Genomic DNA, 18,463 nt, shown 5'->3' with positions numbered 1-18,463 from the left:
GGAGACATAAGCGCGAAGACTAATTCGCGCCGTTCTAAGCGCTAAGGAAAAACGCGACCTTACCGCGATGACATAATCACGGAGGCAAAATCGCGCATTCCCAAGCACTCAGTACCCTAAACCTAACCCTAACCCTAAACCTAACCCTAACCCTAATCCTAACTCTAAAACAAACCCCTAAACCTAATCCTAACGCTTACCTTAATTGAAGTCGGCTTTCTGCCGCGGCGCCGTTTTAAAGCGCCCTTCTGTTGCCGCGGCGGTGATGACGCGCGGTGATGACGTCGCGGCTTTATCGCCGCGATTTTATCGCCGCGATTTTGACCAGCGCGGTTTTGTCGTGCCACGGAATTTGACACCCCTGATCTAGAAGTTAGGTTTACAGAGTTTGGCTTAGAAATGGGTTTATTTCCAAACCATTTTATCCAGGAGGATTTGCAAAGCGAAGCATGCCCCAACATTTCGGTAGGTGGTTGTGGCTCAGCCTGGTGTGGCACTCCACAAAACCAGCCAGCCAGTAATACCCCAACGCCCAAAAGGAAGGGACACGGGGGAAGAAAGGGACTGACATGGCAGGGCTTTGTGGCAGGGTAGTAGCTGCTAGGTCTTCTTCTGGAGAACTTCCAAAGCTTCATTCTGTGGAGGTGCCAAATTTGCGCACAAGTAACAACTTTTGCACGCTGAGCCAGTTCCAAATATAACGGAGGGTTTTTTTCTTTAGACTGGCTTAAGACTAAACACCCGCTGGCACCCCTTGATCATCGGAGAGAACAAAATTGTTCTTGTGTGTGTCCGACCCATTGTTGACAAGGTCTTTTCCATGGTGCATCCCCCTCCCCCTCGCACTGTGATGCTCTGTGATTCTGAACAGATGCGCTGGCGCTCGAGGGGAGGGGAACACACACAGTTGGGGGCTTGGCACAGAGATGGCACCGCTTGACAGCTAGTGGTGCCGCCCTGCTTATTATCCACAGGAAGCCCCTTTCTTTTGAGATGCTGGCTTGAGCTGAAAAGGAGGTTTAGGAAGAGGAGAAAAACACTGCGCACAAGATCAGGGTACTTCATTTTTTTTGTAAAAACCACGATATTGCATTAGTAAATATCTGTGTAGATTCTCAGACATCGAAACCCAAATACAATAGCAGAGTTGGAAGGGACCTTGGAGGTCTTCTAGTCCAGCCCCTTGCTCAACAGGAAACCCTACACCAGTGGTGGGTTTCAATTTTTTTTAGAACCTCTTCTGTAGGTGTGGCCTGCTTTGTGGGAGTGGCTTGCTGGCCATGTGACCGGGTGGAAGTGGCTTGTCAGCCATGTGACCGGGTGGGAGTGGCTTGCCAGCCATGTGACTGGGTGGGCATGGCCAACTGGTAAAATGTGGTGAAACTCACTTAACAACGCTCTTGCTTAGCAACCAAAATGTTGGCTCAGAAACTCTGGCATTTGAAGCACGCAAGTCTTCAAGTTGCCAAGTTACAAGACCCTTGCACCCCTAACCCTTTAGAAAAAAAAACCCAGGGGTGTTCAAACTTGACAGCTTTAAGACTTGTGGACTTCAATTTCCAGAATTCGACCTCCAGTCATGTTGGCTCAGAAACTCTGGAATTTGAAGCATGCAAGTCTTAAAACTGTCAAGTTACAAGACCCTTGCACCCCTAACCCTTTAGAAAAAAAACCCAGGGGTGTTCAAACTTGACAGCTTTAAGACTTGTGGACTTCAATTCCCAGAATTCCTCCTCTCGCTCTTCATCTTGATGAAGTGCGGACGGACGGGGGGAGGAGCTGGAACCGGTTCTAAACGGCACTGTAGATTTGTGGAACCTCTTCTAGAGAAGAGGTTAGAACTTGCAGGAACCCACCCCTGCCCTATACCATTTCAGATAAATGACTGTCAATCTCTTCTTTAAAACTTCCAGTGTTCGAGTATTTACAACTTCTGGAGGGAAGCTGTTCCACTGATTAATTGTTCTCACTGTCAAGAAATTCCTCCTCAGTTCTAAGTTGCTTCTCTCCTTGATTAGTTTCCACCCATTGCATCTTGTTCTACCCTATATACTGTTATCAAATAGACAATCAAGAATGTAAGGGAACTATGATTTATTGGGGGAAAAAACAATAGCAATAGCAATAGCAGTTAGACTTATATACCGCTTCATAGGGCTTTCAGCCCTCTCTAAGCGGTTTACAGAGTCAGCATATTGCCTCCAACAACAATCCGGGTCCTCATTTTACCCACCTCGGAAGGATGGAAGGCTGAGTCAACCCTGAGCCGGTGAGATTTGAACAGCCGAACTGCAGAACTGCAGTCAGCTGAAGTAGCCTGCAGTGCTGCATTTAACCACTGCGCCACCTCGGCTCTAATCGTAATTGAACGTATACTGTACAATGAAAGTGAGGTATTTAGTTATACTAGATGAAAAATCTGTGATGGTAAATATTGTTCGAGAATATGGATGTTTCAGGTTTCAGTTTCAGTTTAATGAAATTTGTATGCCGCCCACTCCCATTGGGACTCTGGGCGGCTCACAGGCAAGATAAAAAGCATTTTAAAAATTTTAAGATAAGAGATACAATATTAAAATTAACACACCATCCATTCTGTCCAAGTGGGGCTGGATATTAATGAACAGCCCCAGGCCTGCCGGAACAGCCAGGTCTTGGTGGCTTTACGGAAGGCCTGGATAGTGGTAAGGGTCCGGATCTCTACGGGTAGTTCGTTCCACAGGGCCGGCACAGCTACAGAGAAGGCCCTCCCCCGGGGGGGCCACCAGCCGGCATTGTCCGGTTGACGGCACCCAGAGGAGGCGCAACCTGTGCGATCTTATTGGTCGTTGGGAGGTAAGTGGCAGGAGGCGGTCTCTCAGGTAGCCAGGTCCAATACCGTGTAGGGCTTTAAAAGTGACGACTAGCACCTTGAAGCGCGTCCGGAGACCAATGGGGAGCCAGTGCAGCTCGCGGAGGATAGGTGTAACATGGGTGTATCTAGGTACACCCAGTATCGCTCGCGCGGCTGCATTCTGGACCAACTGCAGTCCTCGAACACTCTTCAGGGGCAGCCCCGTGTAGAGGATGTAAAAACACTTGTAACCAAACGACATGCTGTATGTGATGATGCTTTTTTTTTTGGTCTTTTTTTTTTATTATTGTGTGTGTGTGTGTTGTCTGTTTAATAAAAATAAAAATTTATATTAAAAAAAAAGAAAGATCTGCAAGAAAACAACCAAGTTCAGAGGGCCCACACAGCCCCTGAAGTGTTTTGTGTTGCCCTGAAGAGCGTTAGCCGTACTTCGGGATGTTACCCTGGTACTTACAGAGTTGATTATGATGTGGACTTTTGAAGCCGAATACTTGGCTCTCTATGCTATACGCCATCCGTTTCCTTGACTGAAACTCCGCATAATCCCTAGCTAATATAACAGGAAGCGCAATTGAATATTGGGAGAGAGCCAGGTTGGAGAAGGCTGATAGGAAACGTGTGCTTTTTAGCAAGAGAACATTCTGGGCTGGCCGTACTAGAAGGTCTACGTCTCCTCCGTGGCTGACTGGGGGATTCTGGGAGTTGAAGTCCCCACATCTTCATCATCAACAGAGCGGTAAAGCAGTTGTAGATAATTTCTCCTGCATCCTCGGATGAGTTGCTCGTGTGAATTACATTCAGTTGATGGGACTTTGCTAAATGAGTACATTTTTTTCCCTTTCCTTTCTGTCCTTCCAGTTAAATACCCAAAGCTAAGACCTTGTTCTTCGTTGGTCAAGCTACTCGAGGTTGGTCTGCCAGAGTGATGGCGCTCCCTTTCCGGAAAGACTTGGACAAATACAGGGAACTCGATGAAGATGAAATTTTGGGCAAGTTGTCTGAAGAAGAACTGAAGCAACTGGAAACTGTCCTGGATGACCTTGATCCAGAGGTGTGTACATTATGGTCCCGATGTTTTGTTAGCATTTCCATACCACCTGAAGGCAGGACAGGAAGTAATTGATGGAAGCTAGTCAAGGAGAGAAGCACCTGGAACTATGGAGAAATTTCCCCTCCCCTCTCCTCCTCTCTCCCTCCCCTCCGCTCTTTCCTTCTTCCTCTCCTCTCCCCTATCCTTCCCTCCCCTCTCTCCCCTATATTCACCTTCCCTCTTTCTCCTTCTCTCCCCTCCCCTTCTTTCTTCCTCTTCTCTCCTTCCCTCCTCTCTCCTTCTTCCTCTTCTCCCCTCCCCTTCTTCCTCTCTTCTCCTTCCCTCCCCTCCCCACTTTCCTTCTTCCTCTCCCCTCCCCTCCCCTCCCCTCTCTCCTTCTCTCCCTTCCTTTCCTTTCCTCCCCTCCTCACTCTCTCTTTCCTCTCCTCTCCTTCCCTCCTCTCTCCTCTCCTCCCCTCTCCCCTCCCCTCCCCACTTTCCTTCTTCCTCTCCTCTCCCCCACTCTTCTCTCCCCTCTCTCTCCTTCTTCTCTCCTTTCCTTTCCTCCCCTCCTCGCTCTCTCCTTCTTCCTCTCCTCCCCTTCTTCCTCTCCTTCCCTCCCCTCTCTCTCCTCCTTCTCTCCTTTCCTTTCTCCCCTCCTCACTCTCTCCTTCTTCCTCTTCTCCCCTCCCCTTCTTCCTCTCCTCTCCCCCACCCTTCCCTCCCCTCTCTCTCCTTCTTCTCTCCCCTCATTTCCTTTCCTCCCCTCCTCGCTCTCTCCTTCTTCCTCTCCTCCCCTTCTTCCTCTCCTTCCTTCCCCTCTCCTCTCCTCCTCCCTCCCCTCCCCACTTTCTTCCTCTCCTCTCCCCTACCCTTCCCTCCCCCTCTCTCCTTCTCTCCCTTCCTTTCCTTTCCTCCCCTCCTCACTCTCTCCTTCCTCTCCTCTCCTTCCTCTCCTCTGAATGAAGATTTTGTAGTACCCTTCCCCTGGAGTGGGGAGGGAATGGAGATTTTGCAGTATCCTTCCCTTGGAGTGGGGAGGGAATGGAGATTTTACAGTATCCTTCCCTTGGAGTGGGGAGGGAATGAAGATTTTGTAGTATCCTTCCCCTGGAGTGGGGAGGGAATGGAGATTTTACAGTATCCTTCCCTTGGAGTGGGGAGGGAATGAAGATTTTGCAGTATCCTTCCCCTGGAGTGGGGAGGGAATGGAGATTTTGCAGTATCCTTCCCTTGGAGTGGGGAGGGAATGAAGATTTTACAGTATCCTTCCCCTGGAGTAGGGAGGGAATGAAGATTTTGCAGTATCCTTCCCCTGGAGTGGGGAGGGAATGGAAATTTTGCAGTATCCTTCCCTTGGAGTGGGGAGGGAATGAAGATTTTGTAGTATCCTTCCCCTGGAGTGGGGAGGGAATGGAGATTTTACAGTATCCTTCCCTTGGAGTGGGGAGGGAATGGAGATTTTGCAGTATCCTTCCCCTGGAGTGGGGAGGGAATGGAAATTTTGCAGTATCCTTCCCCTGGAGTGGGGAGGGAATGGAAATTTTGCAGTATCCTTCCCCTGGAATGCGGAGGGAATGGAGATTTTACAGTATCCTTCCCCTGGAGTAGGGAGGGAATGGAGATTTTGCAGTATCCTCCCCCCTGCTACGCCCACCAAGCCACACCCACAGAAACGGTATTAAAAAAAATTGAATTTCACCATTGTTCTCAACATATTTTTTTATAATGTGATGACCAAAACTGGATGTAGTATTCTAGGTGCGGTCTTACTTAGGCTTTATAGAGTCGTATTAGTACTTCACTCAATCTTGATTGTGTCCCTCTGTTAATGCAACTGAGGATTGCATCGGCTTTTTTGGCTGCCGCCGTACACAGCTGGCTCATATTTAGCTGGTTGTCCACTAAGACTCCAAGATCCCTCTCCCTTTTGGTTCATTCTCCGTGGGGACTGCAAGATGATTCACCTCTTCCTTTCGTTTCACAGAACGCCCTGTTGCCAGCGGGATTCCGGCAGAAGGACCAGACTTTGAAAAAACCCGGAGGGGCTTTTGATCGAGAAAAGCTGCTGTCATTTTTGGAGAAACAAGCTCTGGAGCAGAAAGATGTTGAGGAGGTTGTGCCTTATACAGGAGAAAAGAAAGGTAACGGCTTCCCCAGAGCAACTTGGCTTGTCCAAGCTCCGCTTCCTCTCTCTCTCTCTCTCTCTCTGCCCTCACTCGCGGGCTGGACACATATACAGGCAGTCCTCAACTTAATGACCGCGACTGAGACTGGAAGCTCTGCTGCTAACTGAGAGGAAAATGTCCAGACCAAATCCATGTTGGATTTTCCTCCTTACAAGAGGGAGCCCCCTGTGTGGAGTACTGTGAAGCCGTTACCATGGCAACTCCACTGTGTTGTACAGTAGAAGCCCTTTTATGGCAGTACAGTAGAAGCCACTTTAAGGCACAACAGGCTGTATCTTAACATTACACACATCCCGAGGGGTGTTAGAGGTGTCTTACCCCCCACAGTATTTTTCTCCAGAGAGTAAGTCATCTGTGTACCAAGTATGGTTGAAATTTGCTCAAGGCGTTCAGGAGTTATGCTGGAAAACACACACACACACACACACACACCACACACAGAGCCATTTTTATATAGATAGATTTTATTTTTTATTTTATTTTATTTTACTATTTTACCACACATCTTATTACAACAAGCTTTTGGGCTTAGTACAAAGTGTGAATGCATATTTTATGTCTCCTGTCTTCCCCTTTGTGAGTTCTGGGTAGCAGGGCCCTTCCATCCCCAGTTTATTCCCGCAGCAACAGCCCTGTGAAGTAGGCTGGGCTGAGAGACACGCTGAGAGGAAGTCCCTCCACGGAGGAGGGACGCCCCCGCTCCTCATCCCATCCCTCATCCCGTCCAATCCCTTAATTCTAGGAAGTGAAAGAAGTTGCGCTAGGGAGTAAGCCCCGTAGGCCCTGAGCAAGGGCTGTAGTAACAGAAAGCGTGCAATACAAGCTTCCTTGGAGTTTAAAAAGGAAGCAGGCCAACACCCCATCTTTCCAAAAAGATCAAGTTATTGGTAAACATCAAAAATCATCAAAATATTGGACTGTGCTGAAATGAGTAAATTGACATTTGAAATTAGAGAGCAAGAGGACGAACAATTTTATAAGATATGGGACTTGTTTTATCGGTGGCTAGGGGGGAAAAAAAACTTTGGAAATGAAAAATGATATACTTATGCCTTAATCGAAGAAAGTAAATGATGATATAATTATGCTGTGAAATAATCTAACAATGACACAATGAAGAATTAATATAAGGTCTGGTGATATAATGTATAAGGTTAAGAACTTATTATAATGATATTTCGCTGCTGATAAGCAATTTTAATAGGGGAACAAATGAAAACTGGTATATATAGGCAACAATGCTTTGTTGAAAAATGAAGGAATAAGATCTCTGTTTGAAGGTATGAAATGCAAGGTTAACAATAAATATAAGTCTACTTTCTGGGGATGATGGGGTTTTTTTCTTTTTTTTCTTTTTTCTTTTTTTTTAACCCTAGGTTATTGTGGTGTCTATTAAGTATACAAAAAAAAAAGAAAAAAAATCATCAAAATATTCAAATGGCACATCCAGAACACGGAAAGCATGCAGAACTGATAAAAAGGCAGAGGACTCAATAATAGCTATCTATCTATATCCAGCCGTATCCCTTTCATGGATATAATATGGCAAAATTGAGATGGAGAGTATGATATTAGTCTAGCCTGCCTTTTATTCTGCACATGAAGAAGGAAGCAGATTTGAAGGAAGCAAATTTGGATGGACAGAAATGATCCATCCGACAGCTCCACGGCTAGAAAAGGTTTAGGATGACGGCAGTGGTGGGTTGCTCATCCCGTTCCAACCGGTACGGTTGGAACGGGGCCGGCGGCGTCCTCGTGCACACGCACAGTTTACGCATGCGTCTTAGCGCCTGCACGATGCTCCAGCTGCTCGCGGAGAATCGTGCAGGTGCTGTATGTGCCATGCGCCTGCGTGGAAGCGCAGAAGCCTTCAAAGACCGGTAAGGAGCGCGGGTGAGTTGGTGGGCCCGTCGGCTCAATCCCGGAAGTATGAGCCGAGGTGGCCCAGTTGTTAGGGTGCAGTACTGCAGGCCACTTTAGCTGACTGTGATCTGCAGTTCGGCAGTTCAAATCTCACCGGCTCAAGGTCGACTCAGCCTTCCATCCTTCCGAGGTGGATGAAATGAGGACCCAGACTGTGGGGCAAGTTGCTGACTCAATTTGCTAAAAAATTTGTAAACCGCTTAGAGAGGGCTGAAAGCCCTATGAAGCGGTATATAAGTCTAATAAATAAGTAAGTAAGTAAGTAAGTAAGTTACTTACTTACTTCCAGGTTCACCGACCAACCGGTCCGCGCAGACCAGTTGAAACCCACCCCTGGATGACGGGCTGGCTAAGCGGAAGAGGAAGAGGGCCAGGCAGCCTGTAGCCAGTTGCTTAGAATCAAGTCAAGAGATGCATAAGTGGGCCAGGATGAAGCCCGTGATGGGAGCACAACATAGATAGTAAGGGAAACATGGGGGGCTCAAGAAAACATATTTCCATTCTGCAGCACAGTTTTCCATCTCAAAAAGAAAAAACAATAGATAAAGTTTACCCCGAACATATTCTAATATGTATTATTATTATTAACATTATTAATAATTTAATATTGTTATTTTTAAATCCACCACTGTGACACCGTGGCTTGGCCGTCTCCGCCTCTTGTTCCAATTTGGGGCGAAAGGAACAATGAGCCTTTGTGGCCTGCGAAGGGAGCCGAAGCAACAGAGTTTCCTTTCACAAGATTGGCATTTATGATGTAAATTTTCATTGAACTGACAAGGGGAGCTTTGTGGCTAAGAGGTCGCAGAGTTCTCAGATGGGTAGAGTATGGGGGAAAACCTGGCCCGAGACCCCAATCGGACAACCTTGCTCCTCGTTGGTAATATTAGCTTGGATGGACCATGTCTGATGAGACACAGAATTCAGCTTCCCACGTTCCTCTAATAGTGCATCTGTTAGTCCTCTCTAACAGTTGACTTAGGATGCCACTGGTTGACTTGAGATGCCACTGGTTGACTTGAGATGCCACTGGTTGACTTAGGATCCCACTGGTTGATTTACGATGCCACTGGTTGACCTGAGATGCCACTGGTTGACTTGAGATGCCACTGGTTGACTTGGGATCCCACTGGTTGACTTGAGATGCCACTGGTTGACTTGAGATGCCACTGGTTGACTTGAGATGCCACTGGTTGACTTGGGATGTCACTGGTTGACTTAGAATCCCACTGGTTGACTTAGGATCCCACTGGTCTGAAGCAGCTTCATCACTTCCAAAGCTATAGTAGTGGCCAAAATTGTGGAAACCTTTTGGGAAAAGTGTGTTTTTGAGGTTTGAGGGCTAATAACCACTTTTTTTTTTGAGTTTCAAGATAATCGTATTCCACTGCTGGAATGGCCTGGGAATAGCCCAGACTTAACCCAAATGAAAATCTATGGAGGCGATTAAAGAAACTTGTTAGTCAGGAGTGACCCACCAATAAAACCAGTTAATAGAAGCAATCATTCAATCTTGGTTTCATATTATAACAGCTGCAGAACTAAAAGACTTGGTTGACTCCATGGGAAACCATTGTAAGGCCGTAATTCATGCTAAAGGTTACCCAACCAAGTATTAACTGGCATAACAATTTTTGTATATCTCATTTTTTTTCCTATGGTGATAATGTTTGTATATCTTGTTTCCCTTTTCTTCTTTACAACTGCTATTCTAATAGCAAATCCTTCATAAAATGTATTGCATTATGTTCCTGATTAAATTATCTTTCCATTGATATATACTTTTATGGTACTACTCCCCCCCCCCAAAAAAAAGTGGTGTGATTCGCTAGTTTTAGAAAACACAATTTTCCCGAAAGGTTTCTACACATTTGGCCACTATTGTACACAGAGATTTGACTTGGCTTGGGATGATGATTGATTGAAGGACCCACCTTACTTAATTGCTTCTCATTAAGGGTGTGCCGAGACTCGCCCAGAACGGAAGTGGATCGGTGTCTGGTGCTGTTGAAATTAGCTTCCCAACTCTGGCTATCCCAAATACACCTCCAGCTCCAGCCAGTCACTTGTGAGCTAACCTTGAGATCACCTATCTCCACCCTGGCTTGTCCAGAAGTGTTGGAGTCCAACTCCCATAATTCCTTGGGCAGTCCAACACATGCAGGACGGCACTGCTGGATGCAACCCTGTTGAATTGTCATCCTTGGTGTGTTTGTGTAAGGGTTGGTCCCTGTTTGTGAACCTCCTTTAATGTCTTTAGCTCAGGGCTTGGGATCTTCCTCCAAGAGAAAATATCCTGGGAATGTTATAAAGCTTTACACGGGCGTGCTAATAAAACGAATACGGCATGCTCTATGTGCATGCTAATAAAACCAAAATAAAATAAAACCGACTGGCTTGCAGAAGATTTAACCTCCTCTCCCTTTCTCAGTCAGTAGACATATCATCTGGAAGTGATCATATAGAACTATCGGATCCTTATCTCCAATATTTGATAGTAGGGTAGAATATTACAATGGCTTCAGTCTGAAGCTGGCTCCGTGATGGCAAACCTATGGCAGAGGTGCCAGAGGTGGCACACAATGCCCTCTCTGTGGGCATGCAAGCTGTCGCCCCAGTTCAGCTCCACTGCGCATGTGCACGCACCTCCCACCAGCCAGCTGCTCTTTGCGTCTTTGCCGTCCATGCGCAGGCTGCGTGTGTGTGTGCGTGTGTGTGTGTGCGCGGAGGGCAGGAGGAATGCGAGGGCCGCACATGCCTTGCATTTTGAGAGTTCGCATGCGCATGCTTTGGGCACTCACTTCGGAAATTTTTAGCCATCGCTGGCCTAGCTATAAACCATGAACCCAGCTCATGGTTGCTGAATTTGATCTCATTTCTGTTTGGGTTTGATTCGAGCTGACTCAGGTTTGTGGTTCAGCATAATACAAGGAATTAATAGCAATAGCAGTAGCAGTTAGACTTATATACCGCTTCATAGGGCTTTCAGCCCTCTCTAAGCGGTTTACAGAGTCAGCAAATTGCCCCCAACAACAATCTGGATCCTCATTTCACCCACCTCGGAAGGATGGAAGGCTGAGTCAACCCTGAGCCGGTGAGATTTGAACAGCCGAACTGCAGATCTGCAGTCAGCTGAAGTAGCCTGCAGTGCTGCATTTAACCACTGCGCCACCTTGGCTCTTGTAACCAGAATGCTTGCTTGACAAACCCTAGTTAGCCCAGTGGGGATCTCCCTGATGCTAATACTTTGAACCTCTCTCTCTCTCTCCCCGTGACTTGGATGCCCTTCGTTGCGCTCCGGAAATCGTCAACGCATAAAGTGTGGAGGCGATCTTAATGTATTTCTCTGGTTTTTCCAAGCAAGCCAAACCGGTTCTTGTTTCTCGCAGCAGCTTCCTCAGTAAATAAGATTAGAGTTCCCGACTCATCGGTCGTCGATGGTGTTTAGGAACGGCTGTGCAGATGTGCTCTCTGGCCAACGCTTGTGTGGGTTATGCGTCAAGAGGGAAGAATCTGCGAGAGTTTTTTTTTTTTTGATCTTCCGCCAACTGTTAAGTCATTATTTCCAAAGGCCATAGAGGGTAGGGATTTTTTTTTTTTAATCCACGGAGTGAATAAACAATAAGCTTAAGATTTTTCCTCCCCTTAAAAGTATTTGCTCATTACCTGGAAAGGAATTCTCAACTTTTCTCTAAAGACAAGCAGAGGTGAGGTCCAAACAAGAGGGATCTCGTTCGCTTTGATTAAACAAAACTTAATGTTCCAGGTATGGCCCCATTTTGCAGAGGGAACAGCTCAATTGCATTCTCAGGGGCTTTAATCATGCATCTGGAAGAGAACAATAGCCCAACCTGGGTGTTTAAATAGGGTTCAGATGAGGGGAAGCTTGTGGTGTCTGATTCACTTTGAAATTAAACGTTCAGGCTCTGGAAACGTTGCTTCCAAACAGAGCTGACAAAAACATGTTTTACTATTTTATTCCGCTTTTCAAAAACAACAATGAAGGTTGCTATTGCTAATAACACTGTGTGGAGTCCAGGTGAAAAGCAAGAAAGTCTTGATTAAATGAACGAAGAATGAATTAAAAACGCTCGCTTTGTTCTAAGAGTGTGTGTGCAAATTTAAAACGGTGAGTTAAAATTGCTGGCTGGGGAATTTGGGGAGTTGAAGGCCACATATCTTAAATTTGCTGAGATTGAGAAATATTGGGAGGGTTTTATTGTGTGTGTGGGGGGGGGGGAAGGAGATGTGTTCAAAATTTAATTTCTTCAGATGTGCCTTGGCCAAGTCTCTCGTGTTCCTAGCAAAGTGACAGGTGGATTACAGATCACTTAGAGCAGACAAAGAATAGTGGGGAGGGGGGGAAAGTAAAATAAACCTCCTGGAGGTTTCAGCTTCGATGGTTTCCTTTATTGAAATAAAACAACGGAGACAGTTGCAACAGTCTAATGCAAACAGATGTTTGGCTCCCATCCTAAAGATACCAATCCAACATATTGATCACCACAAAATGCAGCAGCACAGTTCAGATGTGACCAACTGATGGGCCGCGAGAAAATCTTGGTGGTCCGCAGAAAAATTATTTGCATTTTGTATATGGCACTAAATCAGGGGGTCCTCAAACTATGCTCCCTGGGAGGGATACATGCAATGAATGTTTGTGTTGCTGCAGAGAGTCTCTCCATTTGGGGTCTTTTTGTGTGGGTTGGAGGGGGGGCAGAAATTCCGACTTGGGGTCTGCTTCGGCCTCCTGGTGGGGGGCTTTGGGCGAAGGCTGGAGGGGAAGCACCACTGGTGGCAAAGAGCCAGGGAACATTGTTCCAGTGGGACTCCATCATGGCCAGGAACTGGCTGACTATCTCAGCCCCCTGAACCTCCAGGTGCTGGTACCCGGCCTTGCACTCCCACAGGTCTTCCCTCTGTTTGGAAAGCCTATGCTCCTAGTCCTCAGTGAGGTGCTTCTGCTGAGCCTCCTTCTCAGTCAGATCCAATTTAAACTGAGCCATTTTGCCAACTCTTTCTCCTGGTGGCTGCTTAGCTCCAACAGCTGCTTCCTTTTGGGGCCTTAAGGAGCAGGGAGGAGAGGAGTGGCTGGGAGGGGAAGGGCGAGTATAGGCTGGCGAGGCGCCCCTTGATATGAGTGACATCAAGTTGGCCACGCCTACCCATCCACATGACCACCTAGCCACACCCACCCACCCAATCATTAGATCATATTAGTGATTCGCGAGATTTAAAATTATGAATTTAGTGGTCCCGGAGGTCCAAAGGGTTGGGGACCCCTGATCTAGGCTGATATAGTTTTATTCACTTGGTCGAAGTGCTGGGAAAAAAAGCCTGCCCTGATCATTAATACCTTAATGCGCTTGGTGTGATACGAGCCTCCTGATTCGAGCTAATCGTGGTTTGTTCCACCAGCCATTGATGAAACTTGTATGCCACCCAATGGCTCTCTCTCCCCCTGCCCCCCAAGAAAATGCCAACCTTTGAATCTTCTGCTGGCTTCCATTAATTGCAATGTTGCTGAAATGGATTCCAGATGCTGCAAATTTTCTTTCTGACATTTCCTCTTAAAAGAAAAATAATAATCCAGGTTAGAGCCTGCCAAAGCTTGTGAGGATGAGCAAATAAATGTACAAGAAACAGAAACCAGATGGCGAAGGGAGTTAAATAAGGAGGGCCACAGCTGTTGGTGCAATTCTGCTTCCTATATTGAGCCTGGCCTAATTTGTTATTGTTTAAAATATCTACATTCTGCCTACCTACATATAAGTACGTCCCTAGGCGGATGCTTGAGTGCATACATCTAAATAGAAAAAAATAATTGCTTTTTAGAGGCAACCTATAAGTATACACAGAGGGACGCGGTGGCTCCGTGGCTAAGACGCTAAGTTTGTCAATCAGAAAGCTCGATGGTTCGAATCCTAGCGCCGTATAACGGAGTGAGCTCCCATGACTTGTCCCAGCTTCTGTCCACCTAGCAGTTCGAAAGCGCGTAAAAATGCAAGTAGAAAAAATAAGGACCATCTTTGGTGTTAAGGGAACAGCGTTCCATGATCCTTTGACGTTGAGTCATGCCAGCCACATGACCACGGAGACATCTTCGGACAGCGCTGGCTCTTCGGCTTTGAAACAAAGATGAACACTGCCCCCTAGAGTCGGGAACGACTAGCACGTATGTGCGAGGGGAACCTTTACCTATAAGTATAAACATGCATAGAGTTAAGTAAAGTTTAAACACACATAGATATACTTGCACTTTATTTTGGGAAGTATATATGTGGTATAATTATAGATAGTACAATTATAGAGTTGGGAGAACAACTCCTACTCAGGACAGAAATTTAAAATAAATGACCAAACATATTCAGTGAATAAGGATAAGGTAAAGGTTCCCCGACTCTAGAGGGCGGTGATCATCTCCGTTTCAAAGCCAAAGAGCCAGCGCTATCAGAAGACATTCTCTGTGGTCATGTGGCCGGCATGACTCAACGCCAAAGGTGCACGGAACGCTGTTCCCTTCCCACCAAAGGTGGTTCCTATTTTTCTATTTGCATTTTTTACATGCTTTCAAACTGCTAGGTTGGCAGAAGCTGGGACAAGTCACGGGAGCTCACTCCGTTACGCAGTGTTAGGGATTTGAACCGCCGAACTGCTGACCTTTCTGATTGACAAGCTCAGCCTCTTACCCACTGAGCCACCGCGTCCCTATTCAGTGAATAAGAGCCGGCTATTTCCCCGTTTCTATTGTTGACTTATTTTTACTGTTATATAAGTATTCCTTTCTGCCTTTCTATAATTGAAACCTCTTCTTTTATTTGCATCCCCTTTGGTTATTTTTACAAAGTATTCCTTTCTGCCTTTCTATAATTGAAACCTCTTCTTTTATTTGCATCCCGCCTTTGGTTATTTTTACAAATAACACAAGGTGGTAACACATAGCCAGCACCTCTTCCTCCTCCTATTTCCCCCCCCCCCCCATAACGACAACCCTGTGAGGTGCAATGGGCTGAGAGAAAGTAACTGGAGCCTAGTCACCCAGCCGGCTTTCATGGGACTAAGGTGGGACTTGAATTTCCATCCAAAATCCCATCTCAATACACATATAGTAGCATACATACATACATACACACACACACATACACACACACAAACACACACACACACATATATCATACAAACACACACACACACACACAGACATATATATATATGTTATATTTATGCTATATTTATTTTATATATATATATATATATATATATATATATATATATATATATATATATATATATTATATTTATGCTGATAAATAAATAAAGGGAGACTAGTATAGATCTATTTCAAGCTATTTAGCTCTCATCAGCTAGCCATACCCTTGCTGGGAATCGAACCTGTGCTCTATTGCCTCTTAGGCAGATGTGTTAACCATTGAGCTACAGGGCTCGACTCCTTATCAGCCAGGCCAGGGTGAAAGGTATATATTTAAAGTCACAACCCCTGGTATGCCCAAATATGGGAGGAAGGTAACCCTTCCATTCTCTGTCCTTCGGCTCGTCACAATTGTTAATATAAAACAATTAACTAGTGGAACAGCTTGTCTCCAGAAATCGTGGGCTTTAAGAAGAGACTGGACAGTCACTTGTCTGAGATTGTATCGGTTCTCCTGCTTCTGGACTAGAAGACCTCCAAGGCCCCTTCCAGCTCCCTTCTATTCTACAGTCCCAGACAGAAGTACCAGGTTACTTCCGCTTCTACCTGTTCTGAGCTAATCACTGAGTTCTGTCCTAACCTGCATATTTTTGTCTTCCTTTGAACAGGAAAAGTTTTTATTCCCAAACAGAAACCAGTACAGTCTTACGTGGAAGAAAAAGTGGCACTTGATCCCGAACTGGAGGAGGCGTTGATAAGCGCCACTGACACAGAACTGTGTGATCTTGCAGGTGTGTAGGGTTTGTTAAGGTGGGGAGGGGTTGTTTGGAGGGGGAGAGTTGCTTGATTGTTTTGCTTATCGAAGATCAAATCGTGAAATCTTCATTTGACGACCCCATAATCCCTTGTGGGGGTGGAGCAGTGGTGGGTTTCAAATTTTTTTAGAACCTCTTCTGTAGGTGTGGCCTGCTTTGTGGGAGTGGCTTGCTGGCTATGTGACCGGGTGGGAGTGGCTTACCAGCCATGTGACTGGGTGGGCATGGCCAACTTGTAAAATGTGGTGAAACACACTTAACAACACTCTTGTTGGCTCAGAAACTCTGGCATTTGAAGCACGCAAGTCTTAAAGCTGTCAAGTGACAAGACCCTTGCACCCCTAACCCTTCAGAAAAAAAAACCGCAGGGGTGTTCAAACTTGGCAGCTTTAAGACTTGTGGACTTCAACTCCCAGAATTCCTCCTCTCGCTCTTCATCTTGATGTGCGGACGGGCGAGGGGAGGGAGCTGGAACTGGTTCTAAACGACACTGTAGATTTGTGGAACCTCTTCTATAAGAGAGGTTAGAACTGGCAGGAACCCACCCCTGGGATGGAGTCTAGGCAGCAGAATGGGGTTAGCAGAGTGCTTTAATGGTCAGATGTCCTTCTTTTCGCCAGTGTGGAGTAAAATGAGGACCCAGGTTGTTTGGGGGGGGGGCGATACGCTGACTCTTTAAACTGCTTAGAGAGGACTGTAAAGCACCGTGAAGCAGTATACAAGTCTAAGAGCTATTGCTAAAAATGGAGCTTTTCTTATCTAGCAAAGCTAAGTGCAAAATACATATAACTAGAATGGGCAGATCATTTTCCCCTGCTCTTCCTTTTTCTCTGTTTTATCCTCACATTAAACTTTAAATTGAAAGCTACTTGGGGCAGAGATTTGTCTCCTTACTTTCCAGTAAATTGATGTGCATGTGGATTGATTATGTGTCTTCCAGTCATGCTCAACTCCTAGCAACCATGCTTTCTCCATGACAATTTCTCCCTAACCTAGTTATTCAACTCCTCCATCAATGGACTCATCACTGATGTGACTAAGCTTATCCCCCCTTGTTGCTGGTCACCCTTTTTTTCCCCCTCATTCTTTCCATTTTCCCCAGAAATATAGACTTTTCAGGAGAGGTAGGTCTTCCTATTAATTGCACATATGTGCTAGTCGTTTCTGACTCTAGAGGGCGGTGCTCATCTCCATTTCAAAGCCGAAGAGCCAGCACTGTCCGAAGACCTCTCCGTGGTCATGTGGCCAGCATGACTAAACACCGAAGGCTCACGGAACGTTGTTACCTTCCCACCAAAGGTGGTTCCTATTTTTCTACTTGCATTTTTTACGTGCTTTTGAACTGTTAGGTTGGCAGAAGATGGGAAAAGTAACGGGAGCTCACTCCGTTTTAAAAAGGTTTTACAAATATATTCGTAGTTATACCTAACAAGAATAACTGGGGAGTAAACTTTATCCTCTTTTTAAAGATATTTTGCATAATCCACCATATTTTTATCCAAAATGCTTTGACCTTTTTACAAGTCCACCATATATGATAATACATAGCATCAGCACAATCACGTCTCCAGCATTTTTAGGGTGTAGGTTCGGATACAAACAAGGCAATTTTTGGGGATCTAAATGCCATCTATAAAACATCTTGTAAAAATTCTCTCTCAGATTTTGGGCTTGCGTAAATTTTACATTTCTTACCCCTATCTTTTCCCATGTATCCATCATTATTGGTTCTTCACTCCGTTATGCGGCGCTAGGATTCGAACCGCCGAACTGTCAACCTTTCTGATTGACAAGCTCAGCATCTTAGCCACTGAGCCACCGCATCCCTTTACCTGAGCCGAGGTGGCGCAGTGGTTAAATGCAGCACTGCAGGCTACTTCAGCTGACTGCAGTTCTGCAGTTCGGCTGTTCAAATCTCACCGGCTCAAGGTTGACTCAGCCTTCCATCCTTCCGAGGTGGGTAAAATGAGGACCCGGATTGTTGGGGGCAATATGCTGACTCTGTAAACCGCTTAGAGAGGGCTGAAAGCCCTATGAAGTGGTATATAAGTCTAACTGCTATTGCTATTGCTATTGCTATTACCTGTTGATTAACTAATCACGTGTGGTCAGGTTGCTATCAACCCTTCGTCGTCACTTAGATATTCTTCATGCAATCTCTCCCTATCCTGGCCTTCAGGACTTCCAACGATGCTCTTGACTGAATCCGTCCCTCCTTGCTGTTGGTCACCCCTTTTCCCTCTCCTTCCTTTTTCACCAGGTTGGGGCTTGCAAAAATAATCACGGGGAAATGCGGATTGCCCCTTTGTCCCTCCTTTGAAGTGAAAGGATAAAGTGCAATAATGATTTTACGTCTCCCCCCCCCTCTCTTTTTCTTTTAATTCCAGCCATCCTGGGAATGAACAACTTGATAAGTAGCTCCCAGTTCCAGGATATTGTGGGAAGCAGCAACGGTGTCGCCAATGAAAGTTTCACAAGTGAGTGTCCAAGTTTGAAAGTCTT

The 18,463-nt window shown here is 45.9% G+C and overlaps 1 protein-coding gene across 2 annotated transcripts in view; it reads left to right on the top strand.

Moving 5' to 3' along the window:
* LOC116519190 (tropomodulin-3-like) overlaps window positions 1–18,463 on the top strand; it is a 40,123-nt gene that overhangs the window by 11,468 nt on the left and 10,192 nt on the right. For both annotated transcript variants that reach the window (XM_032232943.1, XM_032232944.1), the window contains exons 2-5: window positions 3,713–3,905; window positions 5,872–6,028; window positions 15,815–15,937; window positions 18,349–18,438. In XM_032232943.1, the coding sequence (XP_032088834.1) occupies window positions 3,780–3,905; window positions 5,872–6,028; window positions 15,815–15,937; window positions 18,349–18,438 (496 nt within the window). In that variant the 5' untranslated portion in view covers window positions 3,713–3,779. The remainder of the gene's footprint in view (window positions 1–3,712; window positions 3,906–5,871; window positions 6,029–15,814; window positions 15,938–18,348; window positions 18,439–18,463) is intronic.

The sequence above is a fragment of the Thamnophis elegans genome, chromosome 16 (genome assembly GCF_009769535.1).
Source record: "Thamnophis elegans isolate rThaEle1 chromosome 16, rThaEle1.pri, whole genome shotgun sequence".
Classification (NCBI taxonomy): Eukaryota; Metazoa; Chordata; class Lepidosauria; order Squamata; family Colubridae; genus Thamnophis; species Thamnophis elegans.
The sequence above is the reverse complement of the archived record's forward strand: the minus strand, read 5'-3'. Positions and strand labels throughout refer to the sequence as shown.